Here is a 16,372-nt window from a genome sequence, read left to right as displayed (position 1 = left end):
GGATCGCGATACTTTTTTAAATCGGTATCGGAAAAGTATTTCCGTTACAAATTTACGGTCAGACATGTACAAGATACTCAAAAATGTATTTAAGATAAGATAATAAATACTGACCTTAGAATGTAATTAAGATAGAGTATAAATACATGAAAATTAAAGTAATTAAGATAGAGTACGAAATACTTCAAAAAGTATTTGAAATACAATTAAGATACTATTTATCCTTGTGCGCAAAAAGTCATCAGTCAGTGGTCAATGCGGCGAGTCGCCGCTATGTGACATGAATCACCTAAAACACGCGTACTATGCAAGCCGTCCCTGTGTGATAGGAGTCATCTAAACACAAGTCCCAAAAAGATGTCAAAGAGATAACATAAAACTCCACTAAGTATATGTGACCCAGAACAAATCAAACTTCTAGCAGGTCCCTGCTGCTGGGAGAGGTCACAATTCGCCGTTACCACGTCAGGGCACACATAATAGAACCCTCACAAGCCAAGGATTAGAACATACGGGGCAAGGATTGTATCTCATTACGGCCGAAGTCTCATTACGGCCGATGTCTCAATACGGCCGAAAGTCTCAATACGGCCGATAATCCTTTAATCCCCAAGTGTCTCGTTACGGCCAAAGTCTCAATACGGCCGAAGGCAGTCTCATTACGGCCGAAGATGTCTCATAACGGCCAAATGTGAAAATGTGTATTGTAACCTGCATTGATATGCAATGTCACAGCCAGGTATGGATATATATTCAGCAGGGTATAAGGCATGCACTGTGCCCTTAGGGCCCTTATCATATTTATATACACATATTGCGAGACAAACGGTATGTTATCATACCACAGCACAATGCAACATATTGTGTAATGTGTACTCCCACAAGGTAGTGTTGAAGTTGCTGTGAAGCAGGCTACTATGTGGAGTTAGCTACTTGTAGAGAGCTAGATGAATATTGGCTTTGTTGTGACGCTTTTGGAGCCATCCTACAGTCACTGGCCAAGACGGAACACCTATCTCAGTCGATGTCAGTTTATTTCCATTCGCCTTACAATTGTACAATTCTTGCTTCTGGAATGAGTAAACCTGCAAGAAGCGAAGAGCAACCATGAATAGGCTAGAATATTAAAAAAAAAAAAAAAAACACAAGCATTTGTCTCTACATGGCTGGTTTTAATGTGCACAAGCTGCACATGTGTTGATACGTGTCTGTTATTTCATACAAGGTTAACATAAATCTTCATCTAGACAAAAGAATGACAAGCCTTAAAAATGTGACTTCCAGGTAAACACAGAGCATGACCATGATATGAATATAGGTTCAGTAGTTCATTCCTTTAATGGAAACATGTGAAGTGAATGTATCACTATCAAATAGTGATACATTACAATTCATGAAATGATGCATGCATAACTTTCCATTTCTGGTTTCTTTTTTATAAAGGTAGTGCACTAATTAACATTTGTGCACTACTACAAAATTTCTCACTTCACAACATAACCTTATGATGATCTTAACAGCTCACCTCTTCGGCCAGGACTCCCTGGGCAGCAACATCCTATTAGCCATGTTGTTGTTTTTCTTATCCTCCGTGCAGCCACATACCATGCCTGGAATGGAAAACCAGCTATAAATAACAATGTATTTGAATGACTTCCTCTTGAAGTATTTATTCTAATCAGATATGCTTTTGTGCCTAGTATGGTGCGCGAAGGCACATAAGTACAACATTTGCAGACGTTCGACGTAAGCAGTTCAAGGAGATCAATTCAAGTACGCCGACTTGCGCTTTTATTTTTGAAGAAATACGACGACAAATTTTAACAAATTAAATATGTACTGTACGGTGATTCATTGTCGGTATCTTATCGTCTTCGAATAAATTTGTTGTTCCTAAACGCGCAACTAACTAGAAACAACGCAAACCTACGAACAGATACCGAGTTACATCTATTGCAGGCACTTCGGCTGTTTTGATTCATTTAAATTACTCGTATGAGAATCCAACTATCTGTGGACAGCACACTACTAAGCCAGACAATCTACGAAAGCATTACTCACCAGAATTCCTGCTTGACTTGGTCTTGGTCAACACTGCGCGATATACGTTGGGGCTGTGGCGATTCATTCAACTCGATTTTTACCGGAACAATAGGCGCTGCTCGAAAGACAACGACCGAAAATAGAGAGCCGCTATAAAGTCCGCTAATTTGCACATTACAGCACTACAAATCGATATATGAACACGTCGTAAACAGCAACCACTCGCTCACACAAGAAACGAGGTACCCAACGTTGCTAGACACCATCCGAACTCCAAAGTGAGAGTAGCAAAACAACAAGATATCAAAACACGAAAGGAAGAGTATTTATCCCCCTCCCTTCTATAGCATGCAAAACGTGATTTGCGCTGAGATGAACATATATGTTCATGACGCGAGTAACTTTCACTTTTCACTGATCCAAAGGAGGTCACGTGGGATTGCTTGGCTGGCGTTTGCGAAATTAACAGCAATGAAAATGGCGAAACGAAACTTGTGAATCGTGCATTTGCTCTTCATGGTAGCTGCCAGAAAATCGAATCAAGCTTATGGGACACTGGACTACAGGTATGTTGGCATCTTTTTCATTCCTGCATATCATTTCACATTACATTATACGTGAATACATGGTGTCATGTCATGGGTGTCGTGTCTCACGATGCTGGGGAAGTGTGCATGGTTGTAGACTTTTAATTTTGGATTGCGTAATCGAAATATCGCCACCTTTCGCATTGTGGCTTGCATGTGACCAACCAAGTGCTGTTCCCTTACTAGCGCTTCCTGCAAACGACAAAACGAAACATGTGGGAATGTATATTTTTGATTACTCATATATAACAAGAAAATGTATCGTTTTCAGGTTGCTGCCACTACTCCACGTGCCCGCAATTGTCTTGCGTGTATGATTCCACTAACGACGTCGCCCACCACGGCGGAAGTGTTTTGCGTACACGCGTTTCAGCATGAAGCCTGCAGGTAACATCTGATGCTTACCCTTCGGGTATTCTGAATTTACATATTGTAGCTTAGAGGAATTCCGAATGCCCAGAGTGACACACACTTATAACATTGTGACATCAGTGCAGTGGCATAAGCCCTAATGTAGTGCCCCACGAAAATTAACGAGGGGCAGTGGTTTATCCAGAAACCCAAGCACGAGAGGGGTGTTGGAAAAAATTGTGGGGGGAGGTCATCATTATAGTTACGTCATTACAGCTTAACATATCATTACAGACGAATCTGAAGCTGAAACCACAAGGGCACCCCCTGTAGGGGGTGCACAGGCATTAAGCACGACCTGAACCTGAACCTGAACCTGCAAAAAAGTTAGGGGGTGTAGGGGGGTCTGGGTAAAGCACTGACGAGGGCGACTCCTCCACCCCATGTCAAGCCTCATAAAACACCTCCTGAAATACTTTCCTGGCTATGCAGCTGCATCATTATGACGTAATTGTCATTGTTGTCCATAATTCTTGAATATGTTTTGAATATATGGAAAAAAAAGTCTGCTTGACAGCATATGTCTCATGGTCATCATCAAACGAAAGCATATGTCATTTTGTTCTGTGCCTTATGTACTTTTTTTAAATTTCAGGTGGACGTAAATTGTAGAAGGCAGCTAGTGGGGGAGAAGATCATGGTCATATGTCATATGGCTCCTGGAGCTCCCAGTGGGCTCCCTTGTGGAGTACTTTTCAGAATACACACACAGTTCGCTCACAGAACCAACGAGTAGGATGTTGCTTGAATACTGAGAGAAATTGGCGTAACACATACAAATATCGTGTGACACATATGACAATAAAAACATTTTTCACGAGGGATGCATGAAACACTGTCGCAATATTGTGTGCATGAACCATTGTGTGTGACACAAGCCGTGGGGGCACACCGCCTCGGACACATTTTGGAAAGCATAAAACACAGTATATACACAGCTAATATGGTGGATGCTTCTTTTTTCTTTTTGGCCGTTATGAGACATCTTCGGCCGTATTGAGACTTTGGCCGTAACGAGACACTTGGGGATTAAAGGATTTTCGGCCGTAATGAGACTTTCGGCCGTAATGAGACTTGGGCCGTAATGAGACTTCGGCCGTAATGAGATGTTACCGGGGCAAGATCTCTAAATGGAGACTTCCAAGAAGGGCCAATGTCCGGGTCGAGTCCGATGGATTCAGGGAATTTCCACTGAACAAGCAAGATAATGGAAATACGAGACACAGAAAGTTCGAGAGGGAGATCTAAAATATGTAATTAGAGTATTGAGTAGAAAATACCATAAAATGTATTTTAAATTGAGTACAAATACACAAAACAAAAAGTATTGAGTAGAGTACCAAAATACCGCAAATTGTATTTAAAATACAGTATTTTAAATACAATACTCCAAATACGTACAAGTCTGTTTACGGTAACGCGATATCCGTACCGCTATCGATACCGATACTTTTTTTTTTAGTGCCCCACCCTTTCTTCATCGCGCCCAGCTTACAGCTTCAGCCCCCAATTCCTCCGAAGTGAATTTCCAACGTTTCAACCTCGTACGACAGCCATGGTTCTACCTCCCTGACTTGTTAGCAGGTCTGCCTCCATGCCGCGTAGCACCGGTGTTGTGTTGCTCTGCGTTGGGGGGGAATGGGGAAGAAAACAGGAAAAAGAAAGGAAAAAATTCTGTGACTTTCTGACTGCCTTTGAGGCTTTGACTGCTGCACTTGCCAGCCTTCTTCTCGGAGACAACGATGTTCCACTCTCCCTTTTCCCCCTCACCCCGTTATTCGCTTCTTCTCACCCAATTACCTTCTGCATTAAAGCTTCATTGAGTCTTGCGTTGTCCTCTTCGTGTTGTGTGTTCCTTAAAAGGGACAGTCCGGGAGAACCGGAAGTTGATTTTTTCCAACTGCCACGGAAGCTTACATGCTGGGTGGAAAGTTTCAGCTCACAAAATGGCGTGGTTTTCGAGATATCGAATAAAAAATGACTCCTCTGAAGACATCCGGTTTTGTTTTTCTCCCTCGCATACTCCTTGCCCCAAGGATCCTCTATGTACGTCAGCCGTCACGTGAGCATGACGTCCCCAATGGACAAAGTGGAGCGGAGGACTGCGCCGTTGCTGGGAATGCAGAGAGGTGTTTTTGTCTATGAGTGTACTGAACAGAAGACTACGTCGTCATACCTGTGTTTACATTGACGCTACTCTGCATTTTAGTCTACATAACGCGTGATTGCTACTCAAAAACATCATAATGGACAAATGCTAGCACGCAACAATCAACTATCGCGCAAGCAAACATGCGCAAGTCACGTGCGGCATTGCTTTTATGCACGTCACGCGAGAGCTCTCTGCGGCCTTTACTCGGGACCATTTACGCGGCATAGAAAAAAGTCGATTATAAATCGTGCGATACGATTTCTTCTGAAATATTTTGCACAGTTGTTGTGAGGAATATTAGAAATCATAAAGCGGTGTTTCCCAGACCTATGTTTTCGACCGGACTGTCACTTTAAACTCAAGGAAATGCAAGGGAATAGCAATCCGGCGTGCTGCATGGCTGACATTTCCCGTTTTATCTTTCCCTTTCCCTTTTTTTTTTCTCTGCCAATAAATTCCACCCCTCAAGGAAATGTTACCTCTTTCTACAGTTGTGACGATCGCACTGACTGGCAAAGGGTCCACGCTGGGTGGAAACACACGAGCGATTTGGGTGCAGTTAGGAAACATTCCTATAATTTACATAATGCATTTAACTCTACAGCTGCGGCGTCAACAGGAACGATAAAAAGGTCCTGAGCTTACGCTATCGGACGACGCAGTTCTAGGCGGCTACGGCGTCCACTTGACCTCGGGAGGATCCCTTTCGTAGATCGGTGCGCTGGCTTAGTCACTCCGGCTGGGTAGCTCCTTGGTCGGCGGTGTTCCGTTCCATCTTGGCCGATGGTTGCAGTTCAAGTCTAGGAGTCCGGGCACTCGGTCGTAGATTCCACACCGCTAGATTGACTGGCAGAGTTTCACCTGGCACTCCTCACTGTCCATCGGCAAGGTCCCGTCCTTGCTCGTGACCCAAAACTTGGGTTCATCGGGTGCATTCTTTTGCCTTGTGAATGGGTTGGCCGTCGTTCGTTGAAGGACATTCTCACGAAGCGGCCCCGCGGGGGGTGACGCCGAAAGAAATCATGTAAAAATAAAACATTCAAAAATAAATCTCTTAAAGATCAAACTTGCAAAATAAACTCTTCAATATAAAGCGTGAGAAAATCCACGCTGTCGAAATAGACTGCGAAAAATAAACTGTGAAGAATAAGTGCTTCGAAATAAATCTTTTAAAATCCACCGTCCCTGATTGCTGTACAGCCGATGGCTCTAAGTCAGCCGCGGAAGCTAGTGCACTCCTCGCGCTTGGGGCTAGCCAGAAAGAACTGGGAACGAGGATTTCCCTACACCGGAAGTAGGTTGTCTGTCTGTATGTGACCCGTGGCCAGTGTTGCAAACTTAGTTGGGGGAAATTTTCTGATTTGGCGGCTGGCGATATGTGTGTATCGTGTATCGTGGTCGGCTTTATCTCTCTCTCTCTCTCTCTCTCTCTTTCTTTTTCGTGTGTGCGCGCGCTTTCTTGGCAAAATCCGTCCATAGCCATCCCCCCCCCCCCCCGAAAGCCTGTTGGAAGTTGGAGCCCCACGTGTTTGTCTGATCTGTGTCTCTGTTTTGTTGGTTCGTGAAACATTCAAGACTGCCTTGTGATAGATGTCGAAAGTCACGTTCAATGTGTATAGTGCAGAAACAAGACACCGACAGGCGAAAATACTTCGCATGTAGCCTCTGAGGGTGTAGCACGTTCCCCTTGTCTCAGCTCCCCCCATCTCGCTTCCCCCACGCCGTTTCCACGCAGGGTGTCAACTGTGACAATTTAGCGGTTGAGCTGACGCTACATAATCAAGTGATGTTATCAATGGTCAGGTATACGGGTCCTTTTTAGCGGTTCTCAGCAATTCACGAGCACCCTTCCTAGGAATATCTGACAAAACCGCCAGTCATATGAAGGGACCAATGTACCACTTAAGTCTGGACTTCAGTTCGCCACGGAGATCCTCAAGAGTCATGAGGAAATGACTTTGCCATACTTGATGTACATACATGTACAGCCTGCAGCACCGCAAAAAGAACGGGGCAATTGCTTGGATCTGTTCAAGGTGCTATTATAGTTACGTGCCCAAGATACTCTGAGTGTCGTGACAGACTTGTAGCCGCGTTAGGCCGGGTTGACAATCGACCCTTCGGAGTGCAGAAGGTGCTGGGCCCATGGTCAACGAGCACTCAACTGCCAGCTTTGCGAGCCGTTACACAGTTTTTAAGGGACACCAAGCTGTTAGACGGGCTATGACCCTGTCTGTGGCGTTCGTCGCCGCTTCGCGACATCTCCAGTGGGTGTGGGTGGATGTGTCTGGCATTCCTTTCCTTAGGTGATCTGGGGTAGCCGGCCCTCGTGATGAGGGCTACAATCCCCATTTTTTCTTTCTTTCAATCATCATCATCAAGGTGCTAGGGAAATGGCTGTGCAGCCAGACTTCGATGACTACAGCCCGGGTGTTTAGACACAAAAAATGTTGGTTTTATTCGCCTATAAAAGGCAGAAAGACCCATCATGCATCACAAATGACGGCACTTTTTTTTTTTTTCGTGCTTTGGCCCCTAAGGATGGGGAAAGCAGAGAAAGGAGTGGCTCGCGATGACACATGACAGATAAAAGTCACTTTTATTATCAGGTATAGTCGTAAGTATCATAAACGACAATGAAAAAACGGCCAGGAAGCAAGCGAGCTGGTGAAGATGATGCATAATGTAAAACCCCGAGACTAGGGAACACGAAAGGACAGACACAAACACGAAGTCTCGAAGTTGAGACTTCGTGTTTGTGTCTGTCCTTTCGTGTTCCTTAGTCTCGGGGTTTTACATTATCTCATCATAAACGATTTCTTACATGACACCCGTACAGAACACGAAATCCTCGAACGCAATGCTTTTAACGCCAAGTGACCCGTTGGTGGTGGTGGTGGTGGTGATGGTGAAAGGGCTTGCCGTTGTCGGCCTCACATAGGTGGGCAACGTCCCAACTGACGCCCTAGGAGAATGTGCGTCCTGAGCCGACTTCTAAGGGAACTGTGCCGACATATGTCTGAAAGCGTCTGAGGAAAACGCAGGAAAAACCCCAGACAGCACGTCCGGCAGCGGAATTCGAACCCGGGTACCTCCCAGTCTCGACGTGACATGACCACGGGAGCTGGTAAAAGTGATCCGTTCCATCAAACGCTATATTGATAGTGACGAACCAGTGACCAATCAAACCTCAAGCTTTATCAGCAGTTTTGTCAAAAACGCCCTGTTAGAAGCAACATTGGCAAGGGAAGCAGCGACATCAAACTTAGTTGGCTTGACAGGTAAATCGCCTCTCTCGATCATCACGCCCTGTCAAGCAATAAATGAGTTCCACTACAACTTGATGAGTTGGACAACTGCGGCATATAGACCTGACTCGCTTTAGCCTCGCCAGTTAAAAATAAAAGATTAAAAGAACAACAACAAATAAATCATGACTGTGGCCTGGGGTGATTCACCGCTTGAGAGCAGTACCCTACCCCATTACACGAGAAACATGAGATGTGAAATATGAAAATGAAGTTATGTGTAAGTACAACTCTTGAACTCCCGTCCTCTGGTTGCGCAACGCTACGTCACACAAAAGGAAGAAGCACATGAAAGAAGCGCCAATGGTCCTTGAGATGCAGGGGAGGACCCTACAGCGTCTGGAGCAAGCCGGTAGCCAAGAGGAACTCCAAGAACATCAGAAGACCTCGACGGTGTTGCACATGGCTCTGACATGGGCCAAGAATTGCAGCCAGGTTGAACGTCTGTCGGCTAGCACCACTCAGCTGAGCACAGAGTTGCCGCCTCTCCGTTTCGTAGAGCTTACATTCTATTAGGACGTGCTCAATGTTCGCTACGACGCCACATTTGGAGCATAGGCAGCTGTCACAGTATCCGATTCGGCACTTGAATTGGGGAGTGAAGGCTACGTTGAGACGAAGCCTGTGCAGGAGGGACGTAAAATAGCGTGGTAAACGGTCAGGAACTGAGAAGGACATAGTGGGACCAACCGAATACATGAGAGACCCGCCAGTGATGTCCCGACTTCACTGCTGGCGAGCTAGTGGCTGAATGAGCTCATTCAGAAGTGATCTCCTGTCTCCTCTTGATAACACCGTTGGTACAACAGTCCGAGACTGTTGGGCAGCCGTTGCCGCTCTGTCGGCTTCTTCGTTTCCGCTCAAACCACAGTGACCCGGGACCCACTGCAGGGATATATGATGACCGTGATCGCTTAGACGCTGAACCTGATGGAGGATATCAGTGACAACTGGGGCGAGCGAAAGATTAAAAGAATGTTTAGCCTTCCCAACCCATTCTTCGGTTGCAACCTTTGGTAGTCACTGCACCAAGGTGGGGGAAATGCGACGGGTGCATTGGGTGCGATGGAGATGAGCCGATTGTTTCGTGCCGGGGGAATCCGGATGCGAGAGCTTAAATCGGGGGAATCGTGTCTCAGGCATGATAGTTTGCTTGAACAGCGTGAAGGCCTTCCCGCGTTTTGAGAAGGCAGCTGTAACTGCTTTTCAATTGCAAAAACGCGTATACGGCAGTAGACCAACATGCGGAAGGAAATATGAACGTGTAAAGTTCACTGAAGAATGTTATCACATAGTGACAACGTTTACTTTTACCGGAACTTTTTTCACGCTTTATCAAATCAGTTATTGTTTAGATTCTTCTTGGGTGGAACTATTATCTACTCAGAGACACTCTGATGACAAGTATCGAAGACGTCCTCGTCCATTTGGGGCCATGGCACTTCTGGATCATCCTGTTCTGCTTTCTACGTGGGCTACCGACAGCGTATCACACAATGGCTCCAACGTTTGCGGCTCCATCACTTGACCACTGGTGCGCTAAGCCATCCGTACTCGTCAACTGGACTAGTGAGCAGTGGAGGACGATCGGAATCCCGCTGGTTGATAAAGGTAAGTAAAAAGCGCAAAAAAAATCCGTGCGTGTTTGAAATGAAATATTTACAATGACGCGCGGTGATTGGATCACGGTGGAAATATTCACGGACCCGTGACAGACAAAACAGGAGACGAATTCGAACACAAAGCCTGATGTTATGCAGGTGTGGTGTGCCTCGTTTTTGATTGTATGTGTGTGTGTGAGAGAGAGAGACAGAGAGAGAGAGAGAGAGTAGAGAGAAACGTGCAGGAGTGAATGTGAAGAATGTGAGTGGCATAGTTTGAAATAGCACGTTTTTTTATATGTCACACTGTGTGACATTTTTTCCCGGCATGACCTTTTGCGTCACGACTTCAATTGGATTGGGTTCAAACCCTCGTACAAGTTGAGCGCAGTATGAGTTCGCTTGGTGGTGAGCTGTCTCGGTATGACTTGCCCTGGTATGAGTGATCTTGGTATGTGCTGGTTGGTAGTCGACCGTGGAAAAGTGGGTAAAACAAAAGTCGCTAACTCCGATATGCAAACAGATGCCGTTAAATTTTCCTACAAATTCACGAAAGCTGCAAGAGTGGGCAGGCACACTACGTAATACACGTCCACATATCCTGCAGGACGAACAAAGTCTGCGCACATATATGTCCTGACGACCGGACAATCCGCGGTGGCAGGCCTATATTTTCTTAGTGCCTGAGGGAATGGAATTGGTGTAGCCTTACGGCTCCCGCAAATTTCACTTGCTACATAATTTCTTCGATTCGTTGCAACATCCACTGCAAGCTACAGTGTTCGTCACCATCTTGAATTTATTTTAAATTCTGTGCCAGCACCGCGAGGCAGCTGTGGCTAGGAGCAGTCGTCCAGATGTGGCCAGGTGGACGGAGGACAGCAGAAAGGAGTGGGATTTACTATGGGTCCTGGGCCAACTTGAGTGTGAACTGTGTCAGCATCTTTCTGTAAAGTCTGCCGGGAAAGCAGCACAGCAGGTGGTAGGATTCGAACCCACTACCTCCAGCACGACCTTGGAGCTACTACCAGCGAATCGATCCACTTGGCCATGCCACTGGTCATCTTGAATATGTAGCTCCTAGCAAAATAACGCGGCTTTATTCTGTGTGCTCTCACGATTCAAATTGTGTTTCAGGAGTAGAGTTATTGCGTTAGAACCTGCTCATGCACATTCTATTATGTTCTTGACGCAGGGTATGGCACCTTGGTCCCTAGCAGGTGCGAAATGTATGCAGTTGAAGAGGTCGAAGGCGTTGTCCGTGTGCTTAACCGCACTATAGAACGTTGCTCTCACTGGGACTATGACCTAGGGGAGTACACTCACACACTAACCAACCAGGTAAGCCCTATTGACTAGCACGCAAGTATTCTATATAGAACCACGTGCGTCGTTGGCCAGTTTGACTTGGTCTGCGATCGCGTCTGGCTACGAGCTGCCTCGCAGAGCTTCTACATGGCTGGTTTGATGGTAGGAAGCTTCGTTTACGCCCACGTATCAGACTGGTGAGTCCTGGCCACGTGAGGGCAGTGATGATGACGTTAAATTGTGAATGCGCACCGGCTTTTAACTCTAGGTACGGTAGGAAGACTGCTCTCGCCTTGATGTTGCCCGTGCCGCTGGTTGTAGGGTGCATAACAGCTTTTTCCACGTCGTTCTTGATGTATAACATTGGAAGAATGCTGGCATCTTTTGGATTCGGTGGTCTCTACAACACGAGCTATACGCTGAGTGAGTCAATCTGATAGTTCCGCTGCTGCGCGTACGGTTTGCATCTAGTCGAACGAACTTGTTCCTGCACTCTGTATTACAATGCTGTTCCAATCTTATGAAATCTTATATTTCAACCGCAGTGATGGAATCCGTCGCAGCCCAGCACAGAGCACTGGGAATATTTCTACTGGGTGGCGGGTGGACGACTGGGCTTCTGACTTTGGTGGCCTTCGTGTGGTTTATCAGAGACTGGTTCTACCTCCAGCTGGCCATCTCTCTCGCCGTTATCCTCAACGTCATGCTGTGGTTGTAAGTTCTGGTTTGCACAGCCGTCGTCAGACATAACTGTAACGCGTGATCACGTGCCCTGCGTAGACGGCAGCGCTGCGGAGCGTTGACGATGGGTAAGAGACCTCACTGCGCGAGCGGCAAAGCTGGTGGTAAGCACGAGTGCGAAGCATGGACTCATTGTACGGCAGCGATAAGCGTGCCGAGTAGTTGTCGTGAGGCGGTGCACTGGTTAACCAGTCCTGGACCTATGCCTCGAACGCGGTCTCCAACCCAGAGGCTATACGGCTTCGCAGCGCTGAAGTCTGCGCACACAGTCGGACGGTAGCTGTCCCAACCAAATAGTACTAAATATAGTACAGCGTGTGAAATGTCTCAAGCCTCATTCAAGTCAGTTCAAAGTGTGTGTTTCCTTTCTTTTCTTTTCGTTATTCAGTTTAATCAGCGAATCTCCTCGGTGGCTTCTAGCAACTCAGAAGTTTGACAAGGCACGGGAGGTTCTCGATCGTGTCATAAGAGTAAACAAAGTCAGGAACTGTAGTGCGGAATCTATAGTTAAAGATTATAGGGATACGAAGACATCGGTAAGCCCGTCACTTTTTATAAAGCTTATCAACAGAGAGTTCTAAAATAGCGGATCCAAGTACTTTCGAGGCCCCAAAGTAACAGTGCTGTCTCCACTGCGCGTGCCGCGAACGTGAGCTGCGCTTTGGGTTTCGGGTGTACACATATTTTTGATAAATAGCGTAAGGGCCTCAAAACTGGCTTGTGTCGTAGTCGCTGTCGGCGAGAGTACGCGAACTTGTCTGTAAGCTTCCTAAAACAATCGACAGCAAAAAAGTTGGTTTTCGTTCACGATACTGTTTAGCTCTATTTACTACACAATCAGGATACTCGGAAAATGCAGCTGTTTCTGAACTTCCTTCCCCCTATTCTTTATTTTTCTTTCTTTCTTTCTTTCTTTTTTTTTTTTTTTTTTTTTTGAGAGCGACGCCTGTTAGCTGTAACGGTGCGGTGAGCGCCCCAACCTCTACGTTACAAAATAAATATTCTTCTTCCCAGAAACCTAGCGCAGAAGAGAGGCCTCTTCGTGCCGTGCGACGCTCGCGTTTTGGGTGCCGTGTGCTCGCTCACGCTATTCTATAACTCTCTATGACGTCACATCTAACTAAGTGAGTGTTCTTTAATAGAAGGAAAACATGACGTCAAAACCCACATTTATTCACCTGTTCAGCTCGACCAGTCTTCGAAAAGTATCCATAATCGTATCTATCATGGCGTAAGTATATACGCAATGCCCCTTAACAAGCAACTGGCCGACTGTCTCCCTTTAAATATTACAGTATCTGCAACACCCTGGAATACTACAACTTGACGTACACGAGCATTCTGCTGGGAAGCAACCCGTACCTGAGCTTTGCTCTCGTGGCCCTCTCGGAATTTCCGAGCCGTATCATGACTGTGTTTCTTGTGAAGTACGTTCGAAGACGGACAACGTACATGACGATGTATACGATGGGGGCTGTGTGTTCTGGCGCTGCCATCTTCGTTTCAGAAGGTAGGAGACTGACAGTAGATGTACAGGTCCCGACAAAAGGGTACGGAACACGCGAGCGGTGTATACGAGCGACCACAACCAACCAATTTTCCACTCTTGTGAATGTTATTCATCGTGATACCTTCAGCCCACTCTATCATCTTACCCAAAGGTGATCGTCAGGCCCTCGTCCGTGTTCTCTCTGCAGCCAAGACAAGATCACAGTGGCTGCATGACATTACACCCTACTATGTGCTCCACGCAGTGGATCCGTCTCTCTCACTGTCGCTTCCTCATCGCCTTCCGCGACACTACGCATCCCTTCTTCACCGCATTCGGCTGAATGTTGCATTGGTTGGCTGAATGTTGGATTTATACCAGTTATGAGGTAGCGTCCTTGTCGTGCACCATCGGACCTTTGTACGTCATGCAATGTGCGCGCTGACCTGCACCACCTACTTATGGACTGCCCTGACTACCAGCAGGAGAGCGATATCTTGCAGTATGGACTGCATGCAATCGATCACCGCCCATTTAACATAGGCAAGTTCTGGGCCCATGGTCCAGTACAGCTCATGTGCACCAAGATCTCCTTTGGGAAATCCTTTGTGATTTCCTGTCATCAACAGGCCTTTCCACCCCACTTTGATTACCGGAATCCTCATCATCTCTCATTACCTACAAATGGCACTGGGGCAGCACCCAGCCCGCTGGCTGGCATCAGCCCCATCTCATCATCGTATATGTGTATGTGTGTGTGTGTCATCGTGATATAGCAATACGGCTAAATACAATATTAAAAACAAAACGCATCGAACTACAGAAACAGTCATTGACTTCCGGATACTTCAAGTATACTCCCCACTTTAGCGATTGAGCGTATTCAAACGTAAAACACAGCATCGCTATAGCGGGACCTTCGGAGAGGTAGTCTCTGAGAGAACGCAAGTGTCACAGCGCGGCCGCGGAAGATTCGTGGAATTATGACTGTCGTTCTGCGTGCCGAGATCAGTATCCTTTCTTCACCTCCGTCCTCACATCATCACCGACAAGAACCATAGTGCAGGTTATGCTGCACAAGTTGCAATCGTTGGCGGAGGCCCTTGGTACCTTCTTACCCCTATCTGTAACGCGTAACTCACAGACGCTGAAAACTTATATCGTGAGTCCAATAATGTATTTATAAATCTTGACTCTCTAGGGTACACTAGGACGTTAACTAGGTGCTCTTGAACATGCAGAACTGTGGTGGCTCCAGCTGACTTTTGTTGTCCTCGCCAAGCTGGGGACCTCCTGTGCAGGCGCTGTGTGCATGGTACAACTGCCCGAAATGTACCCGACTAGGATCCGCACGTTGGCGACAGGATTCTCCATTACAATGAGCAGAGTGGGGGCAATGATTGCTCCTTTCACAAAAGAACTGGTGAGGACAGACTGATCTTATAATACGAACGGTGCTTCACTGACCATATGGCGTTCACCTATATACAGTCGACCCGCGTTTATCCGGACGGCTTCGTTTCCTGTGAAAATGTCCGGATAGCGGGGGAACCGGATAAGTGAAACACGAAAATCCAGCGTGATCCTAAAAGGACATCTTTATTGACCATTACACAGAAAAGTATCCATTGCCACATGTTTCATTCTAATACACGCATCCAGTTCTTCCAAACCTTTGCGAATAGCATTGCCTTGCAAAATATTGTTCTGTTGCTCGAAAAATAATAGCGCTGTTCTCAGTGCCGCCCGCACATTTTCTACCATCACAGCTGGTGCATCCACACTTTCATTATCAGATTCTTCTTGAACACTATCGGAAGCGACGACACTGACGATGTCGTCATCTATGGTTACAGCGCAAGCAGGGGTCCTTGTTGGGGACCTTCTCAGTCTGAAGTTGAACTGACCAGACTGCTCAGTGGATTACTTTTGTGTAACGTGCACAGTCGGAAAGGGCGAAAATTCTTCCTAGCAACACCGACTTTGTGTCACTAAACAGAAGGCCACCACCAGGGTTCTCGACCTCGCTTGACCAGGTGCGGGCCAAGTGTCATTCCTGGACAATGACCGGATAACTGAAGCCGATTGTTGGGTATTAGTCACTTCGGTTCCCTGGAATTCTCGTCCGAGTCCGGAAGCTGAAGTCCGGATAAACGAGGGCGAAATGCATGGGGAGAAATCCGTCCCCATGCTTTTTTGTCCGGATGGCGCAGGATCCGGATAAATGAAGTCCGGATCAACGCGGGTCGACTGTAGTATACTACTGTCCCTGATGGCGAGAGCAAGAAAGACGAACACTTGCTTGCTCTCCCCCTCATTGACCTGTACGAACTTAGCCCGTGTTGATACGCTTACTATACTACTGCCGTTTCTAGGGTGTCACTTTTAACCCTTGGGTGCCCAGAGCTGTGGACGTCGGAGTCTGTGCACTGCTACTCTTGTTGGGAACCTTGCTTCCCGAAACGTTCAACTTGGAACTGCCGGACACTATGGAGGACGTGAAGCTACGAAGGTGGGGTATTTTCGCTTCGTGGGGAACATTCTGGTGATACTATTTATTCTTTCCAGGAGTAAGGGAGATGTGAAGACACCTGCAGAGACCGAAGCTTTACGACGATAATATTGTAAAACCGATCTACGTACAGGAGGCGCCCTACTTGAATACACCCACCGCAAATGTAAATTAACACACTGAAGAGACGGTAGTATCACAAATGTCTGAAACCTCTGGA

At 46.6% G+C, this 16,372-nt stretch overlaps 1 protein-coding gene and 1 long non-coding RNA gene across 3 annotated transcripts in view; one reads left to right on the top strand and one right to left on the bottom strand.

Moving 5' to 3' along the window:
• The window catches only part of LOC135368241 (organic cation transporter protein-like), a 22,279-nt gene extending 5,907 nt beyond the window's left edge, over positions 1-16,372 (top strand). For both annotated transcript variants that reach the window (XM_064601395.1, XM_064601394.1), the window contains exons 2-12: positions 9,889-10,112; positions 11,298-11,443; positions 11,504-11,607; positions 11,679-11,833; positions 11,956-12,124; positions 12,540-12,687; positions 13,294-13,382; positions 13,447-13,661; positions 14,882-15,063; positions 16,016-16,152; positions 16,209-16,372. In XM_064601395.1, coding sequence (XP_064457465.1) covers positions 9,899-10,112; positions 11,298-11,443; positions 11,504-11,607; positions 11,679-11,833; positions 11,956-12,124; positions 12,540-12,687; positions 13,294-13,382; positions 13,447-13,661; positions 14,882-15,063; positions 16,016-16,152; positions 16,209-16,260 — 1,611 coding nt within the window. In that variant the 5' untranslated portion in view covers positions 9,889-9,898 and the 3' untranslated portion in view covers positions 16,261-16,372. The remainder of the gene's footprint in view (positions 1-9,888; positions 10,113-11,297; positions 11,444-11,503; positions 11,608-11,678; positions 11,834-11,955; positions 12,125-12,539; positions 12,688-13,293; positions 13,383-13,446; positions 13,662-14,881; positions 15,064-16,015; positions 16,153-16,208) is intronic.
• Positions 1,014-2,385, bottom strand: LOC135369529 (uncharacterized). The gene is made up of 3 exons (XR_010415099.1): positions 2,062-2,385; positions 1,526-1,610; positions 1,014-1,085 (listed from the first exon to the last, which is right to left on the bottom strand). It is a non-coding gene; the product is annotated as an uncharacterized LOC135369529 (long non-coding RNA).

This window comes from Ornithodoros turicata, chromosome 9 (assembly GCF_037126465.1).
Source record: "Ornithodoros turicata isolate Travis chromosome 9, ASM3712646v1, whole genome shotgun sequence".
Classification (NCBI taxonomy): Eukaryota; Metazoa; Arthropoda; class Arachnida; order Ixodida; family Argasidae; genus Ornithodoros; species Ornithodoros turicata.
This window is presented reverse-complemented; position numbering and strand designations above follow the sequence as displayed.